Source organism: Oncorhynchus tshawytscha, linkage group LG21 (assembly GCF_018296145.1).
Source record: "Oncorhynchus tshawytscha isolate Ot180627B linkage group LG21, Otsh_v2.0, whole genome shotgun sequence".
Taxonomy (NCBI): domain Eukaryota; kingdom Metazoa; phylum Chordata; class Actinopteri; order Salmoniformes; family Salmonidae; genus Oncorhynchus; species Oncorhynchus tshawytscha.
Window position 1 is genome coordinate 23457551 of NC_056449.1, and position 23628 is coordinate 23481178.

Below are 23628 nucleotides of genomic sequence, written 5' to 3' on the forward strand. Positions count from 1 at the left end.
CTGTCTTGGTGTGTTTGGACCATGACGGTTTGTTGATGATGTGGACACCAAGGAACTTGAAGCTCTCAACCTTCTCCACTACAGCCCCGTTGATGAGAATGGGGGCGTGCTCGGTCCTCCTTTTTCTGTAATCCACAATCATCTCTTTCGTCTTGATCACATTGAGGGAGAGGTTATTATCCTGGCACCACACTGCCAGATCTCTGACCTCCTCCCTATAGGCTGTCTCATCATTGTGAGTGATCAGGCCTACCAGTGTTGTGTCGTCGGGAAACTTAATGATGGTGTTGTTGTGCTTGGCCATGCAGTCATGGGTGAACAGGGAGTACATGAGGGCACTGAGCACGCATCCCTGAGGGCCCCATGTGATGAGGATCAGCGTGGCGGATGTGTTGTTACCTACCCTTACCACCTGGGGGCGGCCCGTCAGGAAGTCCAGGATCCAGTTGCAGAGGGAGGTGTTTACTACCAGGGTCCTTAGCTTAGTGATGAGCTTTGAGGGCACTCTGGTGTTGAACGCTGAGCTGTACTCAATTAATAGCATTTCACATAGGTGTTCCTTTTGTCCAGGTGGAAAAGGGCAGTGTGGAGAGCAAAAGAGATTGCATCATGTTACCTTGGTGTTCTTGGGCACAGGGACTATGGTGGTCTGCTTGAAACATGTTGGTATTACAGACTCGGTTAGGGACAGGTTGAAAATGTCAGTGAAGATACTTGCAAGTTGGTCAGCGCAGGCCTGGAGTACACGTCCTGGTAATCTGTCTCGCCCTGCGACCTTGTGAATGTTGACCTGTTTAAAGGTCTTACTCACATTGGCAACGGAGAACGTGATCACAAAGTCGTCCGGAACAGCTGATGCTCTCATGCATTCTTCAGTGCTGCTTGCCTCGAAATGAGCATAGAAGTTATTTAGCTCATCTGGTAGGCTCGTGTTACTGGGCAGCTCACTGCTGTGTTTCCCTTTGTAGTCCGTAATAGTTTGCAAGCCCTGCCACATCCGAGGAGCGTCGGAGCCGGTGTAGTACAATTCAATCTTAGCCCTGTATTGACGCTTTTCCTGTTTGATGGTTCGTCGGAGGGCATAGCTGGATTTCTTATAAGCAGGTGTTCATATTGTTTAAACAATCAGTGTAGATGTAGTGTAGATGCATACATTATGATGTCATAATCAACATCTGAAGTGACCAGATAAGAGTTGCTTGGAAAGTACAGTATCAGTCAAAAGTTTGGAGAGACCTACACATTTCAGGGTTTTTCTTTATTTTACTATTTTCTACACTGTAGACTAAGAGTGAAGACATTAAAACTATGAAATAAATCATGTAGTAACCAAAAAAGTGTTAAACAAATCAAAATATATTTTATATTTGAGATTATACAAAGTACACACCCTTTGCCTTGATGACAGCTTTGCACACGCTTGGCATTCTCTCAACCAGCTTCATAAGGTAGTCACCTGGAATGCATTTCAATTAACAGGTGTGCCTTGTTAAAAGTGTTTTTTGTGGAATTTCTTTCCTTCTTAATGCGTTTGAGCCAATCAGTTGTGTTGTGATAAGGTAGGGGTGGTATTCAGAAGATAGCCATATTTGGTAAAATACCAAGTCCATATTATGGCAAGAACAGCGCAAATAAAGAAAGAGAAATGACAGTCCATCATTACTTTAAGACATGAAGGTCAGTCAATACGGAACATTTCAAGAACTATAAAGTTTCTTCAAGTGCAGTCGCAAAAAACATCAAGCGCTCTCATGAGGACCGCCACAGGAAAGAAAGACCCAGAGTTACCCTTACTGCAGAGGATAAGTTCATTAGTTACTAGCCTCAGACTGCAGCCCAAATAAATGCTTCAAGTAACATACACATCTCAACATCAGCTGTTCAGAGGAGACTGGGTGAATCAAGCCTTCATGGTCGAATTACTGCAAAGAAACCTCTACTAAAGGACACCAATAATGAGTCCAAATTTGAGATTCTTGGTTCCAACCGCTGTCTTTGTGAGACGCAGAGTAGAAGAACGGATTATCTCTGCATGTGTGGTACCAACTGTGAAGCATGGAGGAGGAGGTGTGATGGTGCTTTGTTAGTGACACTATCAGTGATTTATTTACAATTCAAGGCACATTTAACCAGCATGGCTACCACAGCATTCTGCAGCGATACACCATCCCATCTGGTTTGCGCTTAGTGGGATTATCATTTGTTTTTCAACAGGACAATGACCCAAAACACCTCCAGGCTGTGTAAGAGCTATTTGACAAAGAAGGAGAGTGATGGAGTGCTGCATCAGATGATCTGGCCTCCACAATCACGCAACCAACCGATAAGTTGGACCGCAGAGTGAAGGAAAAGCAGCCAACAAGTGCTCAGCATATGTGGGAACTCCTTCAAGACTGTTGGAAAAGCATTCCAGGTGAAGCTGGTTGAGAGAATGCCAAGAGTGTGCAAATCTGTCATCAAGGCAAAGAGTGGCTACTTTGAAGAATCTCAAATATAAAATATATTTTTTGGTTACTACATGATTACATACAGTTGAAGTCGGAAGTTTACATACACTTAGGTTGAAAGTAATTAAAACTCGTTTTTCACTCCACAAATTTCTTGTTAACAAACTATAGTTTTGGCAAGTTGGTTAGGACACCTACTTTGTGCATGACAAGTAATTTTTCCAACAATTGTTTACAGACAGATTATTTCACTGTATCACTATTCCAGTGGGTCAGAAGTTTACATACACTAAGTTGACTGTGCCTATAAACACCTTGGAAAATTCCAGAAATTGATATCATGGCTTTAGAAGCTTCTGATAGGCTAATTGACATGATTTGAGCCAATTGGAGGTGTACCTGTGGATGTATTTAAAGGCCTACCTTCAAACTCAGTGCCTCTCTGCTTGTCATCGTGGAAAAATCAAAAGAAATCAGCCAAGACCTCAGAAAAGAAATTGGACACCTCAACAAGTCTGGTTCATCCTTGGGAGCAATTTCCAAATGCCTCAAGGTACCATGTTCATCTGTACAAACAATAGTACGCAAGTATAAACACCATGGGACCACGCAGCCGTCATACCGCTCAGCAAGGAGACATGTTCTGTCTCCTAGAGATGAACGTACTTTGGTGCAAAAAGTGCAAATCAATCCCAGAACAACAGCAAAGGACCTTGTGAAGATGCTGGAGAAAACAGGTACAAAAGTATCTTTAACCACAGTAAAACGAGTCCTATATCGACATAACCTGAAAGGCCGCTCAGCAAGGAAGAAGACACTGCTCCAAAACTACGGTTTGCAACTGCACATGGGGAAAAGATTGCACTTTTTGGAGAAATGTCCTCTGGTCTGATGAAACAAAAATAGAACTGTTTGGCTATAACGACCATCGTTATATTTAGAGGAAAAAGGGTGAGGCTTGCAAGCCGAAGAACACATCGCAACCGTGAGGCACGGGGTGGCAGCATCATGTTGTGGGGGTGCTTTGCTGCACGAGGGACTGGTGCACTGCACAAAATAGATGGCATCATGAGGTAGGAAAATTATATATTGAAGCAACATCTCAGGATATCAGTCAGGAAGTTAAAGCTTGGCCGCAAATGGGTCTTCCAAATGGACAGTGACCCCAAGCATACTTCCAAAGTTGTGACAAAATGGCTTAAGGACAACAAAGTCAAGGTATTGGAGTGGCCATCACAATGCCCTGACCTCAATCCTATGGAAAATATGTGGGAAGAACTGATAAAGTGTGTACGAGCAAGGAGGCCTACAAACCTGACTCAGTTACACCAGCTCTGTCAGGAGGAATTGGCCAAAATTCACCCAACTTATTGTGGGAAGCTTGTGGAAGGCTACCCAAAACGTTTGACCCAAGTTAAACAATTTAAAGGCAATAATGCTACCAAATATTAATTGGCTGTATGTAAACTTCTGACCCACTGTGAATGTGATGAAATAAATAAAAGCTGAAATAAATCATTCTCTCTACTATTATTCTGACATTTCACATTCTTAAAATTAAGTGGTGATACTAACTGACCTAAAACAGGGAATTTTTACTTGGATTAAATGTCAGGAATGGTGAAAAACTGAGTTTAAATGTATTTGCATGTAAACTTCTGACTTCTGTATGTCCTCCTCTTTATGTGTTATTTCATAGTATTGATATCTCAATTATTATTCTACAATGTAGAAAATACTAAAAATAAAGAAAAACCCTGAAATTATTAGTAATTTGTGTCCAAACTTATGACTAGGTTCTATACTTTCCAACCAACTCTTATACAATGAAAATCAATGTAAATATGGTCTTCTATTCAAATGAAATCTATAAAATGGTATTTTGTACTTTAGCCGACAGGTTAGTTGGTTTAATTTAATTTGCCTCTATATTACAATTTTATGATAATCACATAGATTGCTTTCCCGCATGGGTTCTTTGTCCATGAATACAGAGGCTGTCAAGGCTATAGCTCATATTTATTTGAGGCCTCTGCAGCCTTTCAAGGATTCTGGGTATTGAAACTTGAATGTATATGAGGGTTCTAAGTTATCTGTGGATATAATACTATTTTATATGGTCCTTCTTCATTTGATACTTTTTAATGATGTAAAGGATGTGTTGTCAATTAAAATTCATACAGATAATCCTATTCTTATGTTAAACCTTTTGAAACCTTCAACTCTTCTTCATGTAAGTATCAGAATAAGTGTTGTTGTCCGTTAGTATACTCCAATCAGGGTAGGGGTGGTGGGGGGGTCTAGATTAAAAAAAATATATATATATATATATATATATATATATATAAAAAATATATATATAAAAATGTCAGTCTCTCGATGTGCAAAACTGATAGAGACATACCCCAAGCGACTTACAGCTGTAATCGCAGCAAAAGGTGGCGCTACAAAGTATTAACTTAAGGGGGCTGAATAATTTTGCACGCCCAATTTTTCAGTTTTTGATTTGTTAAAAAAGTTTGAAATATCCAATAAATGTCGTTCCACTTCATGATTGTGTCCCACTTGTTGTTGATTCTTCACAAAAAAATACAGTTTTATATCTTTATGTTTGAAGCCTGAAATGTGGCAAAAGGTCGCAAAGTTCAAGGGGGCCGAATACTTTCGCAAGGCACTGTATATATAAACAAAATATCTCCTCTTGATGTATTTTCAACTCTTCATCCTTGGGTATGTGGATAAAACATAAAAAATGTATGTCGTATTCATACTGTAGCCTCCAGTACATTCTGACCTGCACAGTGCATTCCGGTTTTACCATAATTTAGAACCCTTTACTATAACTTGGAACCCTTTAATATAACTTAGAACCTTTTACCATAAGACAGCAAGCTGGGCAGTTATATAAAATTATAAAATGGGTAGTTCGGGTCCTGGATGCTGAATTGGCTGAAAGCTGTGGAATATCAAACATTATAAACTGGGCAGTTCGAGCCCTGAATATTGATTGGCTGACATCCGTGGTATATCAGACCGTATACCACGGGAATGACAAAACATTGAATATACCATGGGTATGATGAAAAAATACTTGTTAAGTGTTATATTTATGATGGCAACCAGTTCATAATAGCAAAAAGGCACCTCTAGGGTTTTGTGGTTTATGGCCAATATACCACGGCTAAAGTCTGTATCCAGTCACTCCACTTCGCGCCGTGTGTAAGAACAGTCCTTAGCATTGATATAATGGCCATTATAAACTGGGTGGTTTGAGCCCTGAATTCTGATTGGCTGAAAGCAATGGTTTATCAGACCGTATACAACGTGTATGACAAAACATTAGTTGTATTACTTTAATTAATTTGGTAACCAGTTTATAATAGCAATAATGCACCTCGGGGTTTTGTGCCTAAGAACAGCACTTGGTCGTGGTATATTGGCCATATTCCACACCCCCTCGTGCCTTATTGCTTAACTATACCACAACGCGGGTGTAATATGGCTCCCCGAAATAATGCCGAATCGTAACCCAAAATGGTTGCCTTTATTTGTATTTAATTGCACAGCCCGGTGTTGATTATAACGCAGCTACTTGCAGCAGAAGACAATACTAACATACACACATTTTATTCACTGGAAAGAAAACTCATTTTTAGCTTGCTTTGTGCACCTCTGCAGCTAGCAAGCTAGGTAGGTCACTAGCTAACTCAAGGATCTCTCACCAATATAGTTGTTTTCCACCTAACCTTGAAAACAGCAGGTCAAACGAGGAACATATGGGACTATTTCGCTTGTTTTAGTTTTGCCACTTGCGTAATGACTGCATCATTGTAACAGACCAGATAAATGAATGTCCATCACTGCCCACAGCAAGTCACCAAATGAGGTAAAGCAAGAGCTTTGAGCACGAATCTAAGCAAATGCAAGCTAGCCAGCAACCAACATTTACCTGACACATTTCTCCCTGTTATTAGACCTGCATCATAAAATGATGGTAAACAGCAATCAACTCTTAAATAGCTATTCTTAACTTTTGGACTCGTTAGTTTGTTTTCTCACATCGACCAAGAATGCTTTCAGGAGCAGTAACATCAGTCTGGAAGGTTTGTTGCTTCACCAACGGCCTTACAGAAAAGGGAGAAAGCTTAAGCAAATTCAACATGACCTTTTGTTTCACACAACACTGCCATATGTTGTCTCTAACCTCAAACAGGTGATTCTCAGGTTCAAAGGGCATGTACAAGACTACTGAGGCAGGTAATCTCAAGCAGCAGCCGGTTTTCCACATCCATACTGCTGCTTCCCTCCAACATGGCTCATCTACACTACTGCCTCCCTCCAACATGGCTCATCTACACTGCTGCCTCCCTCCAACATGGCTCATCTACACTGCTGCCTTCCTCCAACATGGCTCATCCACATTGCTGCCTCCCTCCAACATGGCTCATCCACACTGTTGCCTTCCTCCAACATGGCTCATCCACATTGCTGCCTCCCTCCAACATGGCTCATCCACACTGTTGCCTTCCTCCAACATGGCTCATCCACACTGTTGCCCTCCTCCAACATGGCTCATCTACACTACTGCCTGCCTCCAACATGGCTCATCTACACTACTGCCTCCCTCCAACATGGCTCATCTACACTGCTGTCTTCCTCCAACATGGCTCATCTACACTGCTGCCTCCCCCAACATGGCTCATCTACACTGCTGCCTCCCTCCAACATGGCTCATCTACACTGCTGCCTCCCTCCAACATGGCTCATCTACACTGCTGCCTTCCTCCAACATGGCTCATCTACACTGCTGCCTTCCTCCAACATGGCTCATCCACACTGCTGCCTCCCTCCAACATGGCTCATCTACACTGCTGCCTCCCTCCAACATGGCTCATCCACACTGCTGCCTTCCTCCAACATGGCTCATCCACACTGCTGCCTCCCTCCAACATGGCTCATCCACACTGCTGCCTCCCTCCAACATGGCTCAGGCACTGCACGCCCTTTTTTTCCCTGAGTGTGATGCTGTGAGCTGGAATATGAGGCGCAGACTCATTACAATGCAGGGCAATGGATCAACCCCCGCAAAGAAATAACAAAGCTGGCAAAAAACTTGGACTGAGACTCAGGCTCTTGTAGTTTCCACTGCCCATTTTTGGGAGGCTGATGAAAGGATTGGTTTCCGAAGGCTTTTCCCCACGTGATGTCACAGCTCCTACCGGTAATGTTATCGAGTCTAACTCGGTGGCAGACCCAGGCTGGCACGAGGGCCTCCCAAACTTACTCAGCTACTGCCTTATATGGATGGATGCCATGCACTGTATATGGACCATAGGATTGGTCACGCATGGCTTACCTCCAATCTGTGAAATGACATTCCTCCTCACGTCTTTCGAGAAGATCAGAATCACTGACTGTAAGGTGCAATTAAAGTATACATTTGTGCAAAATCACACAATCTGTCGAACTTTATCAACAAACTTTGTTCTTGCGTGAAAAAAGCATACAGTATCTGCCCTCTAATATTACCATCATTATCATCCAGTCATCCAGACCATAATTGTTGATACCTATATCGCAAGCCAGTCATGAAAGTCATTAGCAAACAAAGTGTGGTTGGTGCTGCTTCATTTGACTGGTTAACACGATATCCCCTGCCTCTGAGAACGAGAGAGAGAGTCAATGGGCCTAATATGGATTGATCTTCTCCAGGGGCAGAACCCTGGTAGTGGGCCTGTGTTCTTAGCTGCCACTCACACAGACCTGTCAAATGCATACTGACATTCTCTCAATCCAATTCATTAGTGCCTAACAAGCTATGGGAATGGGTGGGATTGGTACGGAGTGATGGCAGAGGCACAACCCTTTTACAGATCCAACCGTCAGCATTTCAGAGGATGCCCAGTAATGAGGTGGCTGAAGGAACTTGGTGGCTCGTGTCATGTGCCTTGGCTCACCTAGAGGATACATTTGCTGGTGACGTCTGTGGGAAATCTGGGCTTTCTCCCCCTGTAATACTTTGGTAGAGTGCTTAAATTTCAAATCACAGTTATAGTAATGCTGTGAACGCACTGCATGGCTTTGTGAAACAGTCACCAAACTGAGACATAATATTTTTGAAAGTAAGACCAAATGTTTATTTGTATTTATTATGGATCCCCATTAGCTGCTGCCTTGGCAGCTGGGGTCTAGCCAAATTAAGGCAGTTTATACAATAATAAAATACATTACAATACATTCACAGACTGTGTGCCCTTAGGCCCCACCACTACCACATATACACAGTACAAAATCCATGTGTACGTGTGTGTATAGTGCGTATGTTATCGTATGTGTCTGTGCCTATGTTTGTGTTGCTTCAGTCCCAGCTGTTCCATAAGGTGTTTTTTTATCTGTTTTTTAAATCTAATTTTACTGCTTTCATGAGTTACTTTATGTGGAATAGAGTTCCATCTAGTCATGGTTCTATTTGGTACTGTATGCTTTCCATAGTCTGTTCTGGACTTGGGGACTGTGAAGAGACCTCTTGTGGTATGTCTTGAGGGGTATGCATGGATGTCCGAGCTGTGCGCCAGTAGTTCAAACAGACAGCTCGGTGCATTCAACATGTCAATACCTCTCATAACTACAAGCCGTGATGAAGTCAATCTCTCCTCCACTTTGAGCCAGGAGAGATTGGCATGCATATTATTAATGTTAGCTCTCTGTGTACATCCAAGGGCCTGCCGTGCTGCCCTGTTCTGAACCAATGGCAATTTTCCTTTTTTGTGGCACCTGACCACACGACTGAACAGTAGTCCAGGTGTGACAAAACTAGGGCCTGTAGGACCTGCCTTGTTGACAGTGCTTTTAAGAAGGTAGAGCAGCACCTTATTATGGACAGACTTCTCCACATCTTAGCTACCGTTGTATCAATATGTTTTGGCCATGACAGTTCACAATCCAGGGTAGCTCCAAGCAGTTTAGTCACCTCAACTTGCTCCATTTCCACATGATTTATTACAAGATTTAGTTGAGGTTTAGGGTTTAGTGAATGATTTGTCCCAAATACAATGCTTTAGTTTTAGAAATATTTAGGACACATCCCAATGTTGAACAAGGGGAAGACTTGTTCTGTGCATAGAGGATTTGCAATTACAGTTTGCCTCCTCTTCCCTGAGTCTGAAACAATGAATCAAGTAGCGGTGAGCGGAGGTGGCAGCCTCTCCTGCATGGACCAGATGTTGTAAATCCACGGAATCTTCCAGAGACAGGTGCCCTCCAGCCGGTTCCTGTCTGCTGCCTTGGTAATGGTTTGTTTCCTTTCCTGGAACACTGGAGAAATCAGGCAGCACCACTCCAACCTCTATCATCTCCACATTACAAGGTTATACAGCATTTCCCATGCTGGCAGTGGTGTCCTATGACTCCGCTTTATAACGGCTAAAATTACTGAGTGGCCAGAGTAAAGACAGTTCGGCCTGTGGGGTCAAAGGATTACCGGTATGTCTGTCTCTTGTTGCCATTATGCCATTTCCTGTATTTGGGCTGCTGTCAAGCAAAGATCTCTGATTTCTTGGTACAGGCCAGACAGTACTGATACGATTTATTATTTGGAGACAAACATTTCAGATCAGACTTTATATCTACAACCACAATGAGGCCACTAGACTGGTTTAATGGATTTGATTAACTGAAGAGCCCATCATGAAAATAAACGTCACTGGATTAATTTCGGCAAAAAACTATTTGGTGCCACGGCCTGACTGGTATTCTGGCTGTGCCTACTGACTAGACTGGATTTTATTGGGTTGCTGAACTGCAGTATAATTCACTTCACTGTGCATGTAGGCAAACATTTGAATGGCCCCATAGTAATTACATGCCATGGAGATTGAGGCCACATTTATGTTTAATAAAATAATAACAAACCAAATAATACATGCATAGTGATGGATATAAAACCTGTTCAGTTAGTGGATCCCATTCATCCTGCCTGTCATAAAAGCTGTGTTGCGACCACAATGAAATTAGACAGCTGCATCCATCACGGCTTTGCCAGCGATGTCTTCTTAGAGCTCACTCCCGGGCTCTATCTCCAGTTTTTCAATTATGTATTTTGTGTACTCTTCCCCCTGTTTCCTCAATTTCTTTGGCTTACATCTCCAAAACTTCAGGGATTAAAAAGGGGTGAAGAAAGGATGAATACTGTCATAAATCGTTTTAGATTTTCTGGTAGTAAAGATGAGAGGGATACCTGGTGAAAACAAAAATGTAATCCTAAAGATACCAACTGTACACAGTACCTCTCATGTTTACTGATGCAAGAGAAGTTAAAAGGAACGTGAAACAAAAATAACTCCATTGAAACAAGACTATGATGAAAGTTATCAAAAGAGTCCAAATTTATCCCAGCAGGAACAGAAAGAGGTCCATGGTTTCACCTCCAATCTCACCTTTTTTAAACCCGTAACAGTCTGCAATTTCAAGTCTGACATTTAATTAAATAAATTATTTCTCTGAGGATCTTACAAAACTATAGTGGACCATAGGTCCGCAGCTCTGTTTCCGATTGACGCAGGTAAACCGGCTGCTGATGTCGCATCTGAAGGGGAGTCAGTCTTCCTTGAAACACTTCCTCACATTTCCTCTTCATCACAGATGGAATATTAGGTAAACATACTCATTCTCACTCAAAGACCATATTGTCTACATTAGGTGCAATCTGTGCAATCTAAATATAAATTTCACAGCTTACTACAGGAACTTTGAAATGTAAGTCCTTGGACAATTGACGGCCATTCTCTTTCCAACAAACCTATCTACCTAAATAAAACTTCAGTCAGTCATCCCAAGACAGCTATGTCCCAGAAACACAGTGGCAGACTGGGTAGCTATTTGGTAGCCGAGCTTAAGCCCTCCATTTGAAGTTGTGTCACAAAGGAACTGTGTCTACCTGTCTGGAACAGGCTTTCTCTCTGGATAACCGCCGACAGACTCCGAACTAATGAGGCTCTGTTTGGCCCTTGGAGGCCACTGTATGTCTATAACCCCAGAGCCATCTCCTGAATTTCTTAACAGGCCTGGTGAGGGGAGAGCCACAGCTTTTAGCCCTACCAAGAGCCCTACTTTTAACAAGTACCATTTCAGTCCAACTTCGCATTTTTAGCTCCGGTATCAACAGTAATTTCCAAATGACCACAAAGATGAATCCTGAGCCAAGGACCTCAGGAGTTCTTCAACTGTGACTCGCTCCTAACTCCTTACATGATGTGCTGTCTGGAGCTAGTAGGGTTTAATATTGTAGGCAGATGATTACGTGTAGTATTGAATAATGTCAGGAGGAAAGGTCAAAGCCATCAAGCTGATTGACACTAGATGAATGGCAAAGTTCCGGGCAGCAAGGTTTAAAGCGTCTATAAGGCCCAGACAATAGGTTTTAAAGCATCTATAAGGCCCAGACAATAGAGTTTAAAGCATCTATAAGGCCCAGACAATAGGTTTTAAAGCATCTATAAGGCCCAGACAATAGGTTTAAAGCATCTATAAGGCTCAGACAATAGGTTTTAAAGCATCTATAAGGCCCAGACAATAGGTTTTAAAGCATCTATAAGGCCCAGACAATAGGTTTTAAAGCATCTATAAGGCCCAGACAATAGGTTTTAAAGCATCTATAAGGCCCAGACAATAGGTTTTAAAGCATCTATAAGGCCCAGACAATAGGTTTTAAAGCATCTATAAGGCCCAGACAATAGGTTTTAAAGCATCTATAAGGCCCAGACAATAGGTTTTAAAGCATCTATAAGGCCCAGACAATAGGTTTTAAAGCATCTATAAGGCCCAGACAATAGCAAGGGAACAAAGGCAGCGACACAGCTTTTAACGTCAGGTTCTACCAGGAAGAACATCATGATGATCACATCTCAAACACTAATGACTGGGTCTGGATGGGTGGATAACTAGGTGGATGCTACAGTATGTATCCTTTTGATGATTTTATTTTATTCAGGGGATGAAACGGCTACGGTGCTTAACTGAAATGATACAAATCTGAGGAGGAAATTGTTTCCACTACTGTATAAAAACAAGATCTGAATGAAATCTGTTCATGTGACCTACTCAAAGACATCAAAATCACATCATTTTATGATGTGACACTTGTGACAATAGTATAATATTGTTATATTGGTTATTATAGGCATTACAATCCAATATTGAAATTGATTGCTTCCTAATATTTCTTTATAATGTGAAGATCAGTTGCAGTTTTTAGTGATGCATTTTCTATTGTTCTACCTCACAAGGACAAAGGGTCACACCTACTCCTGAGGACGTCTTATTATGAAGACAACAATAGGAGTTGTTTTTTTATCATCAACAATGATACATATGAGCATCTGATGTGATTGTAATGACTTGGCCATTTCTCCCACATGAGAAAGCCGTGCACATCTGCTATATGCTCATCATGGGTAATACCTGCCTCAAATGAGATTTGTGACAAATCCCTTACAAGAGCACAGCCAGTATGCTTGGTGATAGCATGCTTGGGGATGGCTTATCTGTCTCCATTAAAGACACGAGTCATGCCCCACAATGTCAAAACCCTTAAACCTCACATGACCTATATGATAGAATAGTGATGTACCCATTGACTCCATAAAATAGTGAGAAACCTATTGAAATCATTAAAATAGTGGGGAACCCATTGACTCCATTAGAATAGTAAGGAACGCATTGACTCCATTAGAATAGTAAGGAACGCATTGACTCCATTAGAATAGTAAGGAACGCATTGACTCCATTAGAATAGTAAGGAACGCATTGACTCCATTAGAATAGTAAGGAACGCATTGACTCCATTAGAATAGTAAGGAACGCATTGACTCCATTAGAATAGTCAGGAACCCATTGACTCCTTTAGAATAGTCAGGAACCCATTGACTCAATTAGAATAGTCAGGAACCCATTGACTCCATTAGAATAGTCAGGAACCCATTGACTCCATTAGAATAGTAAGGAACACATTGACTCCATTAGAATAGTAAGGAACGCATTGACTCCATTAGAATAGTAAGGAACCCATTGACTCCATTAGAATAGTAAGGAACGCATTGACTCCATTAGAATAGTCAGGAACCCATTGACTCCATTAGAATAGTCAGGAACCCATTGACTCCATTAGAATAGTAAGGAACCCATTGACTCCATTAGAATAGTAAGGAACCCATTGACTACATTAGAATAGTGAGGAACCCATTGAATCCATTAGAAGCGATTCTGTCTGCATTTCGGTTCGTCTGACTCATATTGAAAAGCAGACAGAATCAGGTGTGAACATTACACACTGTAAAAGTGCTCATTTATCCGTGATTAGTGCCTGTTGTATTTTTCTAAAGCAGAAATGTCATAAGTTTGATAGTTTAAAGCTAATTTTCAGCCATTAGATTAATCCCTACCAATTCAAAACTCTCACTCCTGCTATGGAGTAGTTGTCAATCATTTTCAAATTGAAATGGTTCCTAGTCTCGATGCCACCCGAGATCATTTCTTACCCATTCAATATGAACCAATAATATTCAACGCAATCACCTTGCGCTACAGTTGGACTTGGCTCCTTGATATCAAATGGTAGTGATCTGACTGATGTACCATAGATGGTATCTCTAAGTTAACATGGTGGGCGAATAAATAGAAAAACCAAAAAGGGAACATTGCATTGCACAAACGTATTCAATCCTGTATCGTTTTGGCCCCCATATGGATCTGTCAAAGGCAAACCGTGTGCACATTCATCATGCAGATAACTATCAATGCTTGGACAGTCTCTTCTGGCTTTTTAAATTCTTCTCCTTTCTCATTGGGGTGGACAAGGTGGTTATTCACACTGAGCTCCAACTCATCTGAATGCAGTATCTGGCCTTCCTGTTAGATGAATGTCTTCTTTGAGACCCTAGGCCCTGGAAGGAAGATCATCATCCCTCTTGGTCTACATCTCTCTCGAACCCAAAGAGGTAGAGATTACTGTAGTTTCACAAAACCAGCTAGTCTTAATGAGTCATCAGGTTTACAGCAACCTAAGATACGGTATTTCGATATTATATATATATATATATCGAAATACTGTAGAATAGTCAGGAATATATATATATATATATATATATATATATATATATATATATATATATCTCAAAAAAATAAAGGGAACACTAAAATAACACATCCTAGATCTGAATGAATGAAATATTCTTATTAAATACTTTTTTCTTTACATAGTTGAATGTGCTGACAATAAAATCACACAAAAATTATCAATGGAAATCAAATTTATCAACCCATGGAGGTCTGGATTTAGAGTCACACTCAAAATTAAAGTGGAAAACCACACTACAGGCTGATCCAACTTTGATGTAATGTCCTTAAAACAAGTCAAAATGAGGCTCAGTAGTGTGTGTGGCTTCCACGTGCCTGTATGACCTCCCTACAACGCCTGGGCATGCTCCTGATGAGGTGGCGGATGGTCTCCTGAGGGATCTCCTCCCAGACCTGGACTAAAGCATCCGCCAACTCTTGGACAGTCTGTGGTGCAACGTGGCGTTGGTGGATGGAGCGAGACATGATGTCCCAGATGTGCTCAATTGGATTCAGGTCTGGGGAACGGGCAGGCCAGTCCATAGCATCAATGCCTTCCTCTTGAAGGAACTGCTGACACACTCCAGCCACATGAGGTCTAGTATTGTCTTGCATTAGTAGGAACCCAGGGCCAACCGCACCAGCATATAGTCTCATAAGGGGTCTGAGGATCTCATCTCGGTACCTAATGGCAGTCAGGCTACCTCTGGCGAGCACATGGCCCCCCAAAGAAATGCCACCCCACACCATGACTGATCCACCGCCAAGCCGGTCATGCTGGAGGATGTTGCAGGCAGCAGAACGTTCCAGACTCTGTCACGTCTGTCACATGTGCTCAGTGTGAACCTGCTTTCATCTGTGAAGAGCACAGGGCGCCAGTGGCGAATTTGCCAATCTTGGTGTTCTCTGGCAAATGCCAAACGTCCTGCACGGTTGGGCTGTAAGCACAACCCCCACCTGTGGATGTCGGGCCCTCATACCACCCTCATGGAGTCTGTTTCTGACCGTTTGAGCTGACACATGCACATTTGTGGCCTGCAGGAGGTCATTTTGCAGGGCTCTGGCAGTGCTCCTCCTGCTCCTCCTTGCACAAAGGCGGAGGTAGCGGTCCTGCTGCTGGGTTGTTGCCCTCCTACGGCCTCCTCCATGTCTTCTGATGTACTGGCATGTCTCCTGGTAGCGCCTCCATGCTCTGGACACTACGCTGACAGACACAGCAAACCTTTTTGCCACAGCTCGCATTGATGTGTCATCCTGGATGAGCTGCACTACCTGAGCCACTTCTGTGGGTTGTAGACTCCGTCTCATGCTACCACTAGAGTGAAAGCACTGCCAGCATTCAAAAGTGACCAAAACATCAGCCAGGAAGCATAGGAACTGAGAAGTGGTCTGTGGTCACCACCTGCAGAACCACTCCTTTATTGGGGGTGTCTTGCTAATTGCCTATAATTTCCACCTGTTGTCTATTCCATTTGCACAACAGCATGTGAAATTTATTGGCAATCAGTGTTGCTTCCTAAGTGGACAGTTTGATTTCACAGAAGTGTGATTGACTTGGAGTTACATTGTGTTGTTTAAGTGTTCCCTTTATTTTTTTGAGCAGTGTATATACATGCATACACACACACATAGTGCCTTCAGAAAGTATTCACACGCCGCTTGACTTTTCCAAATGTTGCTGTGTTACAAATTTTGTGTCACTGATCTACACACAATACCGCATAATGTTAAAGAGGAATTGTGTTTTTAGAAGTGTTTACAAATTCATTAGAAATGAAATGTCTTGAGTCAGTAATTATTCAACCGTTTTGTTATGGCAAACCTAAATAAGTTCAGGAGTAAAAATGTGCTAACAAGTCACATAATGAGTTGCATGGACTTAACTTTTGGGCAATAATAGTGTTTAACATGATTTTTAATCGACTATCCCATCTCTGTAACCCACACATACAGATAATTGTAACATCCCTAAATCGAGCAGTGAATTTCAAGCACACAACCACAAAGACCAGGGAGGTTTTCGTATGGTTCGCAAAGATGGAAACCTGACATTGAATATCCCTTTGAGCATGGGGCAGTTATTACTTTTACATTTTGGAAGGTGTATCAATACACCAGGTCACAACAAAGATACATGCGTCCTTCCTAATTCTTTTGCTGGAGAGAAAGGAAACCGCTCAGGGATTTATACATGAGGACAATGGTGACTTTAAAACTGTTACAGAGTTTAATGGCTGTGATAAGAGAAAAAATGATGATGCATCAACAACATTGTAGTTACTACACAATACTAACATAAATTACAGAGTGAAAAGAAGGAAGCCAGTACAGAATAAAAATATTATAAAACATATAATACAAGTAATACTGCGAAAAATGTGTCAAAGCAATTAACTATTTGTCTTAAATATAAGACGCTATGTTTGGGGCAAATCCAACAGAACACATCACTGAGTACCACTCTTTATATTTTCAAGAATGGTGGTGGCTGCATCATGATATGGGTATGCTTGTCATCGGTAAGGACTAGGGAGTCTAAGAAACAGAACAGAGCTAAGCACAGGCAAAATCCTGGAGGAAAACCTGGTTCAGAGACAAATTCACCTTTCAGCAGAACAATAACCTAAAAAAAAAGGCAAATAAATATACATTGGAGTTGCATACCAAGACTACATTGAATGTTCCCGAGTGGCCTAGTTACAGTTTTGACTTAAATCAACTTGAAAATATATGGCAAGACTTGAAAATGGCTGTCTAGCAATGATCAACAACCAACTTGACAGAGCTTGATACATTTTGTATAGAATAATGGGCAATTATTGTACAATCCAGGTGTGCAAAACTCTTAGAGACATATCCAGAAAGACTCACAGCTGTAATCGCTGCTAAATGTGATTCTAACATGTATTGACTCAGGGGGTTGAAAACTTCTCTAATGAAGTGTTTCGTTTTCCATTAATAAAAATGATAATACATCAAAAATCTTCCACGTTGACAAAAAAAATGACAATTAAATCTATTTGATTGCCACTTTGTAACGTAACAAAATGGGGGCAAACTACCTGCCCTCCAGGACACCTACACCACCCGATGTCACAGGAATGCCATAAAGATCATCAAGGACAACAACCACCCGAGCCACTGCCTGTTCACCCCGCTATTATCCAGAAGGCGAGGTTAGTACAGGTGCATCAAAGCAGGGACCGAGAGACTGAAAAACAGCTTCTATCTCAAGGCTATCAGACTGTTAAACAGCCACCACTAACATTGAGTGTCTGCTGCCAACACACGGAGTCAACTACAGCCACTTTAATAACGGAAATTGATGGAAATTGATGTAAAAATATATCACTAGCCACATTAAACAATGCTACTTAATATAATGTTTTCATACCCTACATTATTCATCTCATATGTATATGTATATACTGTACTCTATATCATCTACTGCATCTTTATGTAATACATGTATCACTAGCCACTTTAAACTATGCCACTTTGTTTACATACCCTACATTACACATCTCATATGTATATACTGTACTCGATACCATCTACTGCATCTTCCCTATGCCGTTCTGTACCATCACTCATTCATATATCTTTATGTACATATTCTTTATCTCTTTACACTTGTGTGTATAAGGTAGTTGTTTTGGAATTGTCGGAACTAGAAGCACAAGCATTTCGCTACACTCGCATTAACATCTGCTAACCATGTGTATGTGACAAATAACATTTGATTTGATTTGAAATGTGGATAAAGTTAAGGGGTGTGAATACTTTATGAAGGCACTGTATATACTGTACACTGAGTGTACAGAACATTAGGAAAATCTTCCTAATATTGACTTGCACCCCCTTTTGCCCTCATAACAGCCTCAATTCGTCGGGGCATGGACTCGAGAAGGTGTCGAAAGCGTTCCACAGGGATTCTGGCCCATGTTGACTCCAATGCTTCCGACAGTTATATCAAGTTGGCTGGTTGTCCTTTGGGTGGTGGACCATTTTTAATACACACGGGAAACTGTTGCGAGTGAAAATCACAGCAGCGTTTCAGTTCTTGACACACTCAAACAGGTGCGCCTGGCACCTACTACCATACCCTGTTCAAAGGCACTTCAATATTTTATATTTATATTATTTTATATTCTAAATATTCTAAATGGCACACATACACAATCCATGTCTCAATTGTCTCAAGGCTTAAAATCCTTCTCTAACCTCTCTCCTCCCCTTCATCTACACTGATTGAAGTGGATTTAACAAGTGACATCAATAAGGGATCATAGCTTTCACCTGGTCAGTCTGTCATCGAAAGAGCAGGTATTCTTAATGTCTTGTACACTCAGTGTAAATTCAGCTGTAGAATATTCTTCTATATTTAACCATATATTCTCATAATGCTCTCCGTGGAAATGTAAAGATGGTAATATGTGTAGGTCTAGTTCTTACAGATGGTCACTGATTCCATCCCAGACCGAGTGTTTCCTTTAGTACAGTATGTGCTCTTTTATTGCATTCCTGGAAATTGACATCATTATGAATCCCCAGTGTTAGTGATGTGCAATGGGAGCAGTTTGATCAAACAGGCTGTTCTATCTATATGCTGTTGTTTGACATGGTTATGTGAGTTAAACCCCAGTCTTATCAACCACACTGCTGCCTCGTCAGTAGGCCACATAAATGCATAATGTCATCTACAGAAATTGTGATCTATGTACACTGTGCCTGTGCTGTGAATTGTTGCTGGGCTCGTTAGTTTGGACAAGTGGCTCAACAACAATGCAATTACCTCAGAAATGTGCCAATGTAAATACAAAACACCTAAAATACAGCAAGTTTGTGTGAGAACAAAAGACAATGACTGAATACTTAAGCTGGAAAATTGCACCATTATGCTTCTGTTGAGGTAAAGCTACAGTTGTGGATGCATACCGGCAAGATCCATCCGTTATCAATGACAACTGCAAACACCTCATTTCTTCATCAGTTCTAGCTACCTTACCTTGAATTCAAAATCAAATTCAAAGGCTGGTATACACTAACCCAAAGGAACTAACTATCGCTTGTGCATAATTACATGATGTGGTTAGTTTCAAGGATGTTAAGACCATTGACCTTGCGTTTTCAGAGAAGAAAATGGCAGACCATCCAATTGGCATAAACAGACCTCTTCTCCACCTTATGTCTATTGAATAGACATTGAATCATATCATGTTATGATTCTCAATGCATAACTGTATTCATTTCCTTTCAGAATTCCCCACCTCCAACACCTTCATTTCTCTAATGAAGACAGTCCTGGAGTTGCTGAAGAGAATATCAATACTGAGGCAGGATTTAGTGTAAATGTCTGTTCTCCTGTTAGCCAGCTGTTGATAAGTTGGGAATGCCAGTTCCCAATTGAGATAGGAATGATCAACTCTGGTGTCATGGCCGTGTCAATAACCATAATGGTATTACCTCCGCCTTGCAACAAGGTCAGGATTAACATGTCAGTGTTGTCTTGACTAATAGACATTGATAGTTTACAACTTGTGGCTCTCCTTTCTCACTTGCACGCATCAGAGGCAAAAAATCGATAGGGACTTCATCCAAACACACTGAGAGAGTCTGCCATTCAACAATGATGACGAAGCCACCCAGGTACCTCTGTGAAATTGGTTGAAATTATTAATATGGGAGAATGTGTCACCTTTTCTATACTGTTACTCTGAAATCAGTCAAACGTTCAGTAGAACAGTTCAGTGCAGAGCAGTCAAACGATCAGTAGAACAGTTCAATGCTGTGGCAGTAAATGTGGGTACCAGTAAATTGTGAAGGTTTCCCCAGCACCACTCATAAAGTGAAGGAAAAATGTGATGTATCTTGTTGAATTGACTAAATATATGCCCAAGTAGGATCAGATAGAATGATATTCATAGGATTCATAGAGTCCTATGAATGCTACAGCTAGATTGGACAAGACTCGTATCCCCGTGGACCAATTCGTACATTAACCATTCTCCATTCGGGCTACAAAGGCTTCGATTGCCTCCTTAACTCGTTTGAATGGTGCAATGCAGAAAAAAAAACAGGAAAAATATGCATACTTTCTTTATGAAACACCATTTTCAACCATAATGATAGAGTGGTTAATGCCTAGGAATGATAGCACAGGATGTTGCGTATTGCGTTCAGCCAATCAGGTTGCAGTGGTCTGTTGTTTACCCCTGGCTGAAAGCGGGCACAAAATCTGGAAGTAGCATTAGCCACTCTTGCATGGTGGTGGAAAATGGTGTTTCATTAAAAAAAGTGTGCGAATTTTCCCCGTTTTTTTCCCCCAGCCATTAAATCAAGTTGTGGTATTAAAAAACATTCAGTTAATGTGTTCTGTAATGTACATGAGGTAGAATTGCATGACATGCGTTTTTAAAAAGGCAGATTTTTATTATGGCTTTATTATAAAGTGGCTTTTTCTTCAACAGTATATATACTACCCATCGAATTGCATTTTGATGCATGGATTTGTTTAGAGGGGTTGTGGTCAGGCAATTTCTTAATCTGGCCCTGTTTGAATGCTAAAATGAAACCACTCATTATCATCATCTGCAGGTCTTTGGGCTAGGTTGTAGCCTAATGTTGTCAGAGAGTAGTTGATGTACACACACGCACGTACACACACAATTTCAATGAGTTCCTACAATAGCCTACATGTTGACAATATCCCGTCATAATGGTGTATGCGGATTATTGGGCCATATAAATTATTTATATAGGTATCAGGACACCATAGAACACTTATGAAGTGCTAGTCAGTCACTAAATTTCGTCCTCATATTGAGATTCAATGTGGCATACATTGCAAGGAAGTAATCACAGATTCTCCAAATGGCGTAAACATAATATCCGACAACTAAAATGTAGGTTAAATTATTGCAGGGCAACAACTAAATCACTCCTCATAATTTCTACCATAAAATCAACTTCCACCGAAATATATAATTGTGCTAGTGGGACCATTTTTTAAATTGAAATATACATAGGTCAGTGATAGAAAATAAAAGCATACTTGATTTTCCTAAATATACTTTAGTAGCCTATTTGCTCAACAGAAAGAGTTATCCAAATATGCGGGTTTGCTGCATATTGCGAACAGGTTGCAAAACTGAAAATCTCCTTGGTTTCTGTATTCCATGAAATCTTTATCAGAGGAACGTGTCTATCAATACTCATTAATTGCAATATCTCGTAGGGCAGTACAGGTAGAAAGTACGCATGTTTACTTACCGAAGAAGACGAGATGAAATAGGTAAACTCCCCAAAGATCCATTTTGATTTCCGATGTAAAATTCTGTTTAAATGATTCCAGGTAACGCACCACTACACCTACACCTTTGAAATTACACTCAAATACATCCTCCTGTACAAGTGGACTGAATTGTTACAAAGGGATTGATAACCAAAATAACTCCTTGTTCACTAAATGTTTCAGAATTCCATAAGTTTCCCGAAAAGTGGATGGATTAATCAAATGTCATGGACATAAATAAATTAGAATACGGGCGTAATCGTTATGTAAACGATAATGTAAAACGTGTTATAGACCCTGAAAAGTTATCTAGGCTTCATCTAGGATCAGGTATGTGAGAGTTTTGGTTGCCCGCCGCTGTTCTTTCTCCGCCGAAAGCAAGTCCTCTTCGAACGTATTTTCTGTTGGTAAGTGGGAAAGAGAGTGGCTCGGATGGACTAACTGCTGAGAGCGACGTAGGTGAGCATGAGGGAATGGGAGAGGGTGGGGGAGCAAAAGGGGTTACGTAGAGTGGTAGGGACAGTGACACATGACATGCAATGCTCGTGTAAAAAAATCACGCAGCATAATATCGCCTCTACAATGCTACAGGCATGTAGGTCAAGTTATATTGTACTATTTGTTTCCCAATTTTTCTCAGTCCCGATTGGAAAAGAAGATATACCTACCAATTAAGTGAAACTGACTAACAATGATGGATGAACAACACCTGACTGAATTCAACAAGATGCATACAAATGTCCCTGGACTTTAGGAGTGGTGTTGAATTAAAATATTTTTTTTATGTTTTATTATCCCAACTTTGCGTGGCAACTGGCAAGGCCAGCATTGTTTATTCAGATTGAAGACAATTGTAAATAGGTCTACACACAATAAAGCTTTAAATTACACTGTGACAGAATGATAAGAAAACATGCAAGAGGGAAAATAAATGTGTAATTAAAAGGGGTGCTAAAACAAAACCAAGTTTTGGATGGATACAATTCATATACAATCTATAATAGGAGACAGATAAGCTCCTGGGGGGGAAATAATATTTGGCTTTCGGCACTAAAATAATAATTTGCTGCTGTCTGCTTCAGTATCTGTTTATTATTTCTATCTTGTTTGTAAAGCACTTTTCTCAGTCATCGTTTTTTCCCCATTCTTGGCTCTTGTATGGTGCTATCTTGGAGGAGACTACCAGATTCCATGACAGCTGGTCCATTTGTGGGTTGTTTTGTGAGAAACACGCAAGCCCGGGATTATGACTTTGTTGTTAAGAGTAACAATGACTGGGGAGGGATGAGGGAGGGTAAAGGCTCTGGGAGGTGGTTGGTTGGATAGATGGATGGGTGTTCTGCATTGCAGAATGTCTAGAATATCATGTGACTTGTTGCGCACATAAAAATCTCTATAAATTATATCAAAGAGAAGAGTTGAAATGAAGCTGTGGACATCCTTCTAATACCATAACATTGAACGGTTTAAAATATGACTATTGTGTCAAGTCCATCTTTAATATGTCAGAGACTCAGAGCATCTTCTATCTAGAGAGCAGGTCTGGGAAACTCTGGTGCTGGAGAGCTGCGTTGGTTCCACACTTGATTAAAATGTTCAAATAATCAAGGTCTTCAATTTGGACGATGATTATTTCATGACGAGTGAAGTTCAATGACAGCAGTCGTCCAGGAAGTGCATTTGGGCTGTATTGATCCACCTTTTGGCTCAGCTCCAAAATGGTGACAGCAGCCAATTGAGTTTCCACATGATCCATCCAAACAGAGCTGGCAGGAG

The 23628-nt window shown here is 41.0% G+C and overlaps 1 protein-coding gene across 1 annotated transcript in view; it reads right to left on the reverse strand.

The window, feature by feature from the left end:
• The window catches only part of LOC112221107 (GDNF family receptor alpha-4-like), a 72498-nt gene extending 50193 nt beyond the window's left edge, over positions 1-22305 (reverse strand). The window contains exon 1 of the mRNA XM_024383223.1: positions 21831-22305. Within this exon, the coding sequence (XP_024238991.1) occupies positions 21831-21873 (43 nt within the window). The 5' untranslated portion in view covers positions 21874-22305. The remainder of the gene's footprint in view (positions 1-21830) is intronic.
• Positions 22306-23628: the final 1323 nt, after the last annotated feature.